At 45.1% G+C, this 11882-nt stretch overlaps 1 protein-coding gene across 2 annotated transcripts in view; it reads right to left on the bottom strand.

Annotated features, from left to right (window-relative positions):
• LOC111225684 (peptide methionine sulfoxide reductase MsrA 1-like) overlaps positions 1 to 11882 on the bottom strand; it is a 33873-nt gene that overhangs the window by 14423 nt on the left and 7568 nt on the right. For both annotated transcript variants that reach the window (XM_022750698.1, XM_022750699.1), the window contains exon 4: positions 8413 to 8517. In XM_022750698.1, coding sequence (XP_022606419.1) covers positions 8413 to 8517 — 105 coding nt within the window. The remainder of the gene's footprint in view (positions 1 to 8412; positions 8518 to 11882) is intronic.

Below are 11882 nucleotides of genomic sequence, written 5' to 3'. Positions count from 1 at the left end.
GTGTCAGTCCTCGTGTCCAGTCTGTCAGTCTATCACTCATGCAGTCAGTCACACAAACACAAGCATACATAGATAAAATGTGTAATGTGTACATACACACATATGTATATATACACACACACACACACACACACACACACACACAATATATATATATATATATAGACAAAATATGCATAATAGTTATTTGAAGAGAACTTGTCATTTATCATCAAACTAATGGTTTGACTGCTGTTATTTGATAAAAGCTATTTTACAGCAGAGCGATCTTTAATATCTAGAAAATAAATAATTAAGTAATTTTTAATAAAAAAACGGTAAAGACGGGGAAAGGCTTTACATCTCACAGAAATGCTTGAAGATATGGAATATTAGACAAAAGTCAGGAGACAAAAACCCTTGAGTGGTAATAGCTGCTTCCAACACAAAGACAATTAAGATTCATCTCATCTTCAGAGCTCCCTCCACCATCAGAAGAGGAGATGCTTCCTAATCAAAATATTAACACCATCCAAAACATCAGCCCAGCTTTTGATTATACTAACTCCAAATGCATCCCCATAAGCATTCAGTCCTCAAAGAGCTACAACAGCAACAAATACCACCCAAAAAAAAAAAAAAACTCTGATTCTCTCCTCCCGCCTCCATCTCTCTCTCGCTCTCTCCATTTTTAACAGCCCCCTTCGTTATTTTCTCCATCCATCAAAGGCGGCAGTAATTATTAATGAGAGCCTCCCTGTTCTCTCTGCATTATGCATGAGAGCCTTGCCTCTGAAAGCAGAGGGTAATGGGGGGTGGACAGAAGGGGAGGGGCTACGGGTCACACACATGCACACACGCATACACACACCGCCTCTCAGGGTCACTGACCTACACCCACAAGAGCCAAAAATATTTATTAATTGCCCCCCCACCCCCACCCCACCCCACCCCACATCAGCAAATTTAAAAGTAACCCCTTCCACACAAATGGAAGCCAAAATCAGACAAAGTGGGAGGCGGTAGGGTGTCTCTGAGGGAGTGAGTACTCTCTCCAACAGTCAGGCACAGACCAACGTACACAAATGCACATGCATACACACACTTTTTGGGCTTGTTGTGTTTAAACCCGCTGAGATTTCTTGCAACTCTGTAAAAATCTCTTCCAGTGTTTACATCTTGATCTATCGAAAAAAAAAAAAAAAAAAAAAGAATGGCTCCACTCTGTTTGTCCCTGCTGGCTGTTGGGGATAAAAGCCTTCTATTCCTCCCACTTCCAACTTCACCTTCCCTCCTTCTTTCTGCAATTTGTACTCGTTCAGTTTTCTTCTCTGGCTCTTTCTTTACCGCCCCCAACCCAACCCACTGAATTCCTTCCAACATCCATAACTTCCTTCCGTCTACCACATTTGCATGTATGTTTGTGTGCTTCAATGGTGGTGAAAGAAAGGGTGGGCACCCACCACGCACAGTCAGACTTGTGATTTTCAGTTGCATGCATGCATGCAAAAAAAAAAGTTAAATAAGGAGATGAAACAGTGAAACAGTAATCAGATTAAATGGGATGTTGGCTGCTTTGAAAAACTGGAAAGGAAGGGAGGAGAGAAAGAAGAAATTATAGGTCGGCGAAGAACGAGGGCGCTGTACCGATGTGTGTTGAACCTTTAACGCGTCTCTTTCTTCCTGCTTCTTTACAGAACCAGTGGCCTGACCCTGGCTTATTTTCCCCCGGTGTCTTCTACACAACGATCCTTTATCCGTTAACAACCGTAAGAGCTGAGATTAGCCTAACCTCTACACCTCTTTATGTACTTCCCCTCCTTCCCCTCCATCTCTTTCAGCTCTCTCACTCCCTCTGTATCTCAGAAGGGCAGTCAGCACTCAATCAGATGTAAAACAATAAAAGATTGCAAATGAGGCAAGAAAAAAAGAAAAAAAAGAAACGTAATCACAGAGACAAAAGAATACACATTTCAAGCCATTGTCAGTGTCCACAATAATTAAGAAATGTTTCTGCATAATTGGTGACTTTTTGCATCCTTCTGAGTTTGGAGGAAAAACATTTGAAATGAATTCGGAATTATTGCACTTGGCAGTGCGTACCAATTAGACTGTGGAGTGAGCACTAATGAACAATCTCATGTAGTTTCTTTTTCCTCCCTCTTTTACCTCTTTATCCCCCCCTCTCCCTCCAACTCCCTGCACTGTCATTCAATGCAATCCTAACTTCACCCACTTCAGGCGTAACCCTGCCTTTCGCACATGTTGAAACATCAACAAGGATTATTTAGCTGAAGAAGTCTGACCAGCTATCGTCATTTCTACTATTCTGCCACAAAAGTGCACTACGAGTATGAAAAAAAAAAGTATAATGCCTGATAACTGCCGTCTTCCCTCTGTGTGTGTGTGTGTGTGTGTGTGTGTGTGTGTGTGTGTGTGTGTGTGTGTGTGTGTGTGTGTGTGTGTGTGTGTGCGCGTGCGTGATAGTACTCAGGGTTGTGCTGTGCCCCGCGGTCCCGTTACGACTGTGTGCGTGCCAGCAGAGCCCTCTCCTCCTCTCCTCTCTCAGCTGCTATTTTTGCCCTGTTCTTATGTAAGCTGCTCCTGATGGGCTGGAGACAGAGGCAGAGAACGGAGTTGGGATGGTGAGAGCATCCCCAGCGGATACACACATACACTCGCCTGCACGTGCAAACACATGCGCACACACATACACTCTGTATATATATATATATATATATGTGTGTGTGTGTGTATGTGTGCATGTGACATATGCAAACACAGAGAAAAACAGAGAGTGATGCTCTGCTGGCTGTCAGATGGTGACACTACACATAAGGAGGCAACCCTAAACCAACAGTGGAACTGTGTGCGCCTCAACAATGGCACTGTGCATGTGTGCATATGTGACTCTAAGGTGTACATGTACATCATGGAGATCATCACCGCAGTAACTCCTGTCATCTCTTTTAAAAATCTGTTTTGTTCCTCTCTTTAGCTTTAATTTTATGTTGAGCAGTGCTCTCTAACATGATCACTTCATGGTTCTGGGCACGCTGTCAGAGCACTGTGACTCTGGCCCTTGTGCTGTTTATTTTTGGCTGCATCTAAATCTAACAGGCAGAGCTTGTTCTACTGTTGTACCCAAATCAGTCCGGATGAGAGTATAAGTTGAATTCCTAATGCTTCAGTCTGCGATATCGTGTAAAAAAAACTTTATGTCAGACGGCGTTCAGGTCTGCAGTTCCAGCAAATGCTGCAAATATATGCTGAAAATTTGTAATCACAAATAACACACAGCTTTGGAAACAGTTCAATTTTTTATCAAATTTACATATTTGTAATTACTTTATTTTGAAATAGTTACTATTTCAAAATAAACAGAAATGTTATCCAATAAACATTTCTACAACTTAAAAACAATAATATTACTCCTTTATCTGTTTACAATGAAGTCCAGAGTCAGTTTCACCTCCCTGCAGGCGATATATTTTGAAGAAAATATTGATTTTTCAAATGCAGCACATCTTATTTTGGAGCAAAAATCTTTCAGTACAGTTCATCTGATTTTGTGTGATGGCAACTCAATTTCAGATGCCAGTTTTCCTCACTTGAAATTAAGGCTGACAATGTTTTAGCTCTGTGTGTTCATGTGTGTGTTTGTGTGTTGCATTAGCTTATGTTTTATCTATCAGTCATTACAATAAACAACAGTGATGCTGAGGTCTCCGTCTACAATCAACAACTGAAGCTCAGATGAGTTCTAATGTTATTTATTTTGTGAAGTTGTAACAGTGTTTGTTTGGTTAGTTGCCCTCTTGTTTATCAGTAGGTCTTTCCCATCCTCCTTCCATTGCCAGTTTATTTCTCCCATATTGTTTCAGTTCTTATATGCAAGAGTATTTATTTCCAAAAGTGCACAAAAACTGATGAAAATTTTGTCCTATGAACATAAGACTTTTTAAAAAAAAAAAAGAGAGATATAAGTTATAAAGCTTCAACATAATCAAATGGACACGCACATCTCCACCCCCACGCTGAGCGCACACGTGCCGCAATCTCCATAAATTAGGGCTGTCAGCGTGTGTGAGGGTGTAATAAATGACACCTGGTAATGAGCACGCCATTCTCAGCCAACCAGGGGAGACGGAAAGGGTTTGGGTAGAAGTGTGGGGGTGGCAGAGGTCACAGGTCAAGGGTCAAGGTCAGCTCCTGTGGGGTTTGGCTTTAGATGGCAGGGACACCCCTAAATTAAGGGATGTGGTGACACAGGGGGAGACATGGGGGTACCCCAACAGGGAATTGGCGTGTGTCGCAGCCAGCTGGGGTGAAGATATTATATAAATGGAATATTCATGCTCATTTCAATTGTCACAAAGTAACTGCCGCCAGCATGACTTAGCAGATTGTTGACAGCTTGATATATGTCTATTTGAGTGTGACCCTGTGTGTGATATGAAAAGCCATTTTTACACTCAATGTCATAAGGTATTTTTGTAGCTTAACACAGAGCTTATATCCTCTGCAGCGACGACACACTGCTATTTACAAAACGTAAGAAAAAGAAAATCTCAAATGAGTAAAAACGGCCACCATCACTGATTTTCGAATAGCACTTACCTGTTTAATAGACCTGTAATATATTTCTTTCCACCAACATCTACCTACAAGGGTGAGCATGCACGTACGTGGAGATGTTATCAAATGAGGACTGCCGCGTCGGCCATCTTAGCTGTGCATTTGTGTTTTTGTGTCTACCGGCGTATGCCTGTGATGCCTGTTCACTGACGCAGCATCAGCAGCCCACACCATAAATACTGCATGGCCTCAAAAAATAGAGAGAATGGAGGGAACGAGGGAAGAAGGAGGGAAAAGGAGAGGAAAAGAGATGAGGAGGAAACAAAGAGGAGGGGAAAAGCCTCGGTTGTTAAGATGAAGGGCGGCAGAGGGGGGGAAAGGAGGGGAACGGAGGAAGGGATTTTTTTTTTTTTTTTAGGTTGGGGGTGGGGTGGGGTGACTAAGAGATAAAAGAGGAGTGAGTTGATGCGAGTGTGTTTGTGTGATGAGCGGATGGCCTCGGGGAGCGGCCGACTCTCTGAGCTGCTGTGCGGATGTGCTGACGGGGCTCCGGGCCAGTTTGCTCACTCACTCGGGCCCTCTGCTGCGCTCACCTGCCAAAAGGACAAGGGGTGGGGGGGGGGGGTGGGGGGAACAGGTGAGATGTGTACGGCGGGGTGGGGTTGAGACAGGAGGAGAGCGGGAAACTGGTAAAGAATTTGGAAAAATGAATGGGGGGGGGGACTGAAGAACGGAACAGAGCAAGGAAACATAAGACATCAGGGAAAAGTGGGAGGAGAGGAAGCGAGGTGACCTTATGATAACAGGTTAAGGAGCAAAAAAAGAAGAAAAAAAAGGTAGTTGACAGGCTGGCAAGGTTGAGAAGTGGTTAGATAAGGTGCTTCTATCCTCCGCTGGCAGCTGAGGGGACACGAGATACAGCGAGTGAAACGCGGCCTTCTGTGAGGAAGTATTCAGTGAACAAACTTGACATGCCACTGGTGCAGCTGTGCGCACACCCTCTGCATGTACAGTGCGCGTGCACGCATATATGTGTGTGTGTGTGCCTATTCGCATGCATGCACAAATGGAGTAAAGCCGTCTATGAGTGGGCATAATGAGCACTTGTGCATAATGTGAAGTGAACAGTATGCTTGCGTGTATGAAGATGCGTGCGCAATTGATCCGCAGTGTGTGAAAAGAACAGGCACAATGTGTTTGCATCTCGACAGAGATCACTCTCAACACATCGAATCATCTTTTCAACCGTCGTGATGAAACGGAACTGCTGTTACCCTCTGACATGTGGATGTCACTTTGACTGCGGAGAGTTCGCCTGTGCTCCAGTGTTTCCATACACTCGCATCCACACAGAAGGTTGTGTTACTGAAGAGTTGTCATAATGCAGACATAAGAAACTTGTAATATGGGAGCGTGTTGAATGGGGGGTCTTTATGCAACATCCCAGGGAAGCCAGCAGATTGAGACTAGTGTTGCTGAATATGGAAAGAGGGCATACAGCAAAGGCTGCTGGGAGTTTCTGATTGGCTGCTAATGTTGCTATCCAAGCTGGGATTGGTGGAGCTGACGCAGCCCGACATCACGTTGTCGGGACTAAACCCTTTTGAACTGAGGCAAAGCAGTGAGGCACGGATCTCAAAACACACACACACACACGCATGCACACACACACTCACAGATACACACCTACATATACACATTAAAAGGAAGTATTGCATGCCACTGAATATGTAGCTATACATGATAGTTGTACAGGCACTCCAACATAGTGTGTAGATAAAGCAGGACGGGCTCAGTGTTGATATGTCAGGAGAAAACGGAATTCGTAATGTTCCCGGGCTCGTCTCCATATACGATGATCTCAAGTGAATCTGTGCAGTTAAAAGGGAAAAAAGAGCGAACTTCCTTAACTTCTCCATTCTCTTTTAAGCCCAGCTCTAAGGTGGACAGAATAAATTGGAGCTTAAGCATGCGTGAAGGCACAGCCAGCGGGCCCCTTTCCACCTCTCCACGCCACATTTGTCAAATCAGAGGAATTTCGGCTACACGTGAACCCAGAATCGGAGAAGAGAGAGGCGGCAGGGAGTAGCGCTCCCAGAAAAAGACATTTGAGTACATTTGAGTTCGCGGTTCGAAGGATGTCACCTGGTCTTAACTGTGACAAAAAAAAAAACAAAAAACAAAAAAAACACAACTACCGGAGTGCATAGACAATAAGCTGCATGCTATTAATAAAACATGAGATGAGACAAGGCAGTGAGTCAGGGGAAATGCATGACTACTCGTTTGGCCTCACTGCCATCGCCCCGTGGCGTGTCGGCTCGACTCTGCGTGTGCCTTTGCCCGTAGTAAGACGTGTCTCTGCCTTTGGCTACAGGAGAACAGGAGAAGAATCTCTTCTGATCGGCATTCTTACGGTTATGGGATGAACCCCAACGCTCAACAGTTTCTGCTTCCCCTGGCTCCTGCTGTAAACCCACCTCCCGCCGAACAGGTGAGGTGAAATGTGAAAAAAAAAACAAAAAACCAAAAGCGTAAGATGTATTTAGCATGTTGGCTGTGAAACATGCACGAACATGGCTGACATTTTTTGTGTATTCGGGTCACACGGTGTATGAAAGAGCAATCATGACAGATGTAAAAGAGATGACAGAACTGACGTGGGTGAACGTCGCTGAGTGTGTAGTGTGTAGTGAGTGTGTGTGTGTGTGTGTGTGCGCGTGTGTGAGCCTGTTTTAAAGCTGAAGGTCGGGCCTATGAATCTTTGATCCATCTCTTCCCAACTTGTCATGCCCCTCCCTACATTCAACATGAGTGAGCAGAGTACCTCTTTGCCTGTCCTTTCGCTCTCACACATACATGCACACACACAGCCTCCCCGTGCCCTCCCGGTGCATTAATGTTCTTACATCACCTCCTCCAGTGAGCAGAGAAAACAAGAGAGCAAGAGACTCGGAAGAGAAGAGATGGGGAGATGGATTTTTTTTTTTGGATGGGGTGGGGGTGGGGGGGTTGAGGTTCTTGTCAACGTTGAGGGGGAGGAGTTGAGAGATGGGTCGGGAAGAGATGTGTGTCATTAAAAAGGAGAGGTGAGGGGACCAGGACTCAAAAGCTATGAAGTTAAATATATGCAGCGCACTGTATAGAATATGTAATGTCGGAATATGGATCAGAACCCAACCGAATAACCTCCCTGCAGCATTTGAATTCATTCGGTGAAATATTAAAACCGTCACAGTAAAGTTTTTCAAAATGTACCAGTTTCCTGTGATTGACAACTTCAGAACTGCCATCAAGGGAATAAACCCACCAATGAAACGCAGAGAGCACAATAAAACAAAAGTTCAGACATTATTCGACCCAGAAAAGAACAAATTTAGTATCGTCAGTGAATCAGTCAGAGGCGCGGACGTGACGTGAATAACGAAAAGGCGAAGATTCCTCAGCTGGTTCACGATGGACAAAGTACATGCCACGCACATGCTCCAACACAGAGAGAGGTTCTCTTTCTTTTTTTCTTTTTTTTTTTTTTGCAGTTGGGGCTTGAACACGCACCACACTGGTGTGTCTCTCCATGGATGGCTGGATCTCAGACACATTAACACTGTCTGGCGTTGACTTACACCCATGAGACCCCCTCCTCCCCCCACACCCTCCACCCCCATCCCCAACCCTCACCCCACCGCCACCACAACGCACACGCAGGCACACGTCTGGGCATCATCCTTCTGCTCTAATACACCCCGTGCCCCTCGGGACGGGTCTTATTTGAGGGCAACGTTTGGGTTTGCGTGAGTGTGTGTGTGAGTGTGTGTGTGTGTGTGTGTGTGTGTGTGTGTGTGTGTGTGTTGTTACCTTGTGTAGGATCGTGGCTCTCCCAAAAGCGTTTGAGCAATTTCTCAAGGCTGATGTCTTCAGGGGAGAAGACCACCCTCACAACCTCAGTGTGACCCGTCAGACCTAAAGGAGAAACACAAACTTGCGTTAATCAGAATCAAGTTGGATGACGCGTTTCACTTATGATGTCTGCTTGACTCATCACTCCCTCAGACCAGAACAACTGACCAACACCAAAGTCCACATAACGAAGCCTGTATGGAAAAAAAAAAATTCATATGAATAGCATGCTAATGTGTTGGGTGTACATGTGCCACTGGTAGAAGACATTCAGGTTGAAGCCACACAGAGATATGTTATTGCTTATGGCACAATGGGAGAGAGAGTGACAGAGAGAGGTGCAGATAGAGAAAAAGAGAGAGAGAGAGAGAGAGAAAGAGAGAGCAAGAGTGGGCACAGTAAAGGTTGGAGCTTATGGTGGAGGTTGCCAAAAGCGCACACACACACATACACTCGCTCCTGTCTGCAGCTGCCAGGACCCCAGAGCTTCAACAAGCTGCCTGCAGGCATTCTCAAACTGGGTTCTGCTTTAGGTCTCACATGCAGGTGTAAGCACACGCACGCACACACACACACACACGCATGCATGCACGCGCGCACACAAACACAGTAGAAAATGTATACTCACACACCTCACCCGAACATACCATTGCTAAATGTTAGCTGTGTTAGCTTAGGATTGTATCAATAGTAGAGTTTACGTTCTCTTGTTCGCACATTCCACAGACACGTGCGCAGGTGTACACACACGGACACAGTATACACACACACACACACACACACACACACACACACACATGCCCACACGCCCACACAGATAGATGCATCAGGTGCATTGCAGACAATAGGAAAAAGCCTGCCAAATTCATGCATCAGGCCTGAGACCCACTTTCTGTCTCGAAATGACACTCAGCACACCCAGAGGCCCAAAGGATCATCTTGTGCCAGATCATCATGGAAGACTTCACCTGTTTAAACAGTCGTTGCCTAAATCGAGAACGGGAACACTTTTCAGATGAGGTTACAACAACGAGTATTCAGTCTTTGCTGGAGCTGTTCACATTTTGGTTTCATGGTGGCATAAGTTATAAGGACAAATTATATTTACATACCTGTACATATACACAGTCTCTCACCATATGGGACGACACACTTAGTTGAAGGCTAACATTCATGGCACAGGAACATCAACAATGGTAGAAAGCAGTACAAAGAGAAAACACAAACGCAACAAAATAGCTGTTAGGACCTGTTGGAAAAAAAAAGTGAATATGCTCCATGATTTTCCACGCTTGTCCCACCTGAAGGGGGTGAAAGGCTGAGAAGTGATGCAGACCAGCACCACTAAAGCTGCTAGAGATTCAATGTTTTGCTGAAGCACACTTCAGCAGGGTGAATGGCCTTCTGGGTGATGACAGCCTCCCAAATCAACATGCCACCCCGTTGCCCTTTTTTGTTTAATTGTTCCCGGCTGTTGAAAAAAGTAACAAGTGACTTCTTCAAGTTAGGGTTCTTATACTTTTCAATATACTATTATTAGGTGGCTTAACTAAAAATAAAATAGACAGAAACCACAAGAAACCAGAAAAACAGCACTATTTGACACTTCCAATACTTACTTAATGACTCATGTTAACATTTCCCTGACGAGCAACCATGTGAGATAATTATTGTCATCTCTAGAGCTGGATTTATACCTCAGTGTTAAGAGGTTATGACGTACCTATGGCAACAACATGCGTAGGCTCTGAAGCCACACTTTAACTGACACGCGGCTCGTCAAAAGTGTAACCGCATGCTACAGAGGCTATGGAGATAAAAATGTGGACACTTGCATGTATTGTGACCGGCTTGTGTTTCTGATGCTGGTCATGATGGATGAGAGTGAAAACAACATGAAGCATGTTAAATAAAAAAAAAAGGCAGCGTTATCTTCTCCATTTCAGAGACGCACATATAGCAGAGCCATTTACACCGAGAACCTTCTGCTATCACCCGTCTCCATCAAAGTGACTGAAGCAACGTAAACACGCCGCCTGCATGGAATATACCCATTCTGAGTAATGAAACCAGGCAGGCCGTCCCGCCACCGCTCCTATCAGAAACACAGTTGCTGTGGGGAGTATAATTAAAGCGTGATACGGCTCAGTCATGTATGATATACTAGTTTACTGTGATACCAACAAGTGAAATCCAACATGTGCCATGAGTCAAAACCTGCACCACAGGTATCTACAGCAGGAGACATGTTAACTAACCCCTTGTGTCAAGGACTGAGGTTGTGTGGCATTTGTTACACCACTGCAAATCCTCTGTTAGAGGAAGTCAAATTGGACGGCTGGGTAAACAAAACATGTGACTCAAGGAAACCGTAGCTTATGTCTCGTCTCGTACCAACAGTCAACGCTGGTTTCTGTCCTCGAAGCATGACCACAGTCTTTCCCTGGCCTTCACCAGGAGTTAGTTGCCTAGACTTGTGCAGAGGGGAAAACACCGCGTCATTTGGGTCACACGTGAAAGATGCTGACAACAACATCAGCAACCTATTTTCTTGTAACGTTTTCAGAACTTTGGAGCTAAAGCATAAAAGGTTATACTGATTCTTTACTGTGAATTAGTCGGGATAAAATATGCTGATGTTGATAATACCTCTCGGCCGTCTTTATCGTCTGTCCTCTCAAGACAAACCTGGCTGCACCTCAACCTCTCTTATTTCTGTCTGTCAGACCATCCACCTATCTGCCTGTCCTTCCATCCTTCCCTGGCTCTGCTGACAGGTCCATCAGCCCCTTCTTTCCTGTCCGTCCGTCCGTCTGTCTGTCTGCCCTGGCTGTGTTGACAGCTCCTCGGTCTCATGCCGTCGCAGTGTTCTGCTCCGTCATGGCCACTGGAGCGACGCCTGCACTCTCTCAGCCGATGGACAGGCAACCGTTCTTTCTCACACTTTTTTTTTTTTTTTTTCCCTTAAATTTTCTTTCCCCTCAAAAGTTTATTTTACCAGTTCCCTCACTTGCTGCAGGTCTCAATCTCTCTTTCTCTGTCATCTGTCTCCATCTTCGTCCTGACCATCTTGTTGCTGGGGAGCTGACAGAGAGAGAGAGAGAGAGAGAGAGAGAGAGAGAGAGAGAGAGAGAGAGACTGGGAGGCAGACAGATAGGAAACATACAATCCCTTGAAGGGCTCGGCTCAGAAAGTCTGCCAGCCAAGCCCAAAGCATCTTTCCCCTCCTCTCCATGTCCCCCATGCTGTGCCTGCACCTAGACTCCACGCCTGCCTGCAATGATGTGCCCTCAGAAATGGAGCAGCCCCAAACTAACAGCTCATGACTTCTAAAACACAGGAGAGGCGCACGGGGTAAAGCAGAGCCCAGACGTCTTCATTTGAATTATATATCAACTCCCTACATGATCTATTTGAATCTCGTGATG

This window comes from Seriola dumerili, unplaced genomic scaffold (genome assembly GCF_002260705.1).
Source record: "Seriola dumerili isolate Sdu_G_001 unplaced genomic scaffold, Sdu_1.0 BDQW01000149.1, whole genome shotgun sequence".
Lineage (NCBI taxonomy): Eukaryota > Metazoa > Chordata > Actinopteri > Carangiformes > Carangidae > Seriola > Seriola dumerili.
The sequence above is the reverse complement of the archived record's forward strand: the minus strand, read 5'-3'. Positions and strand labels throughout refer to the sequence as shown.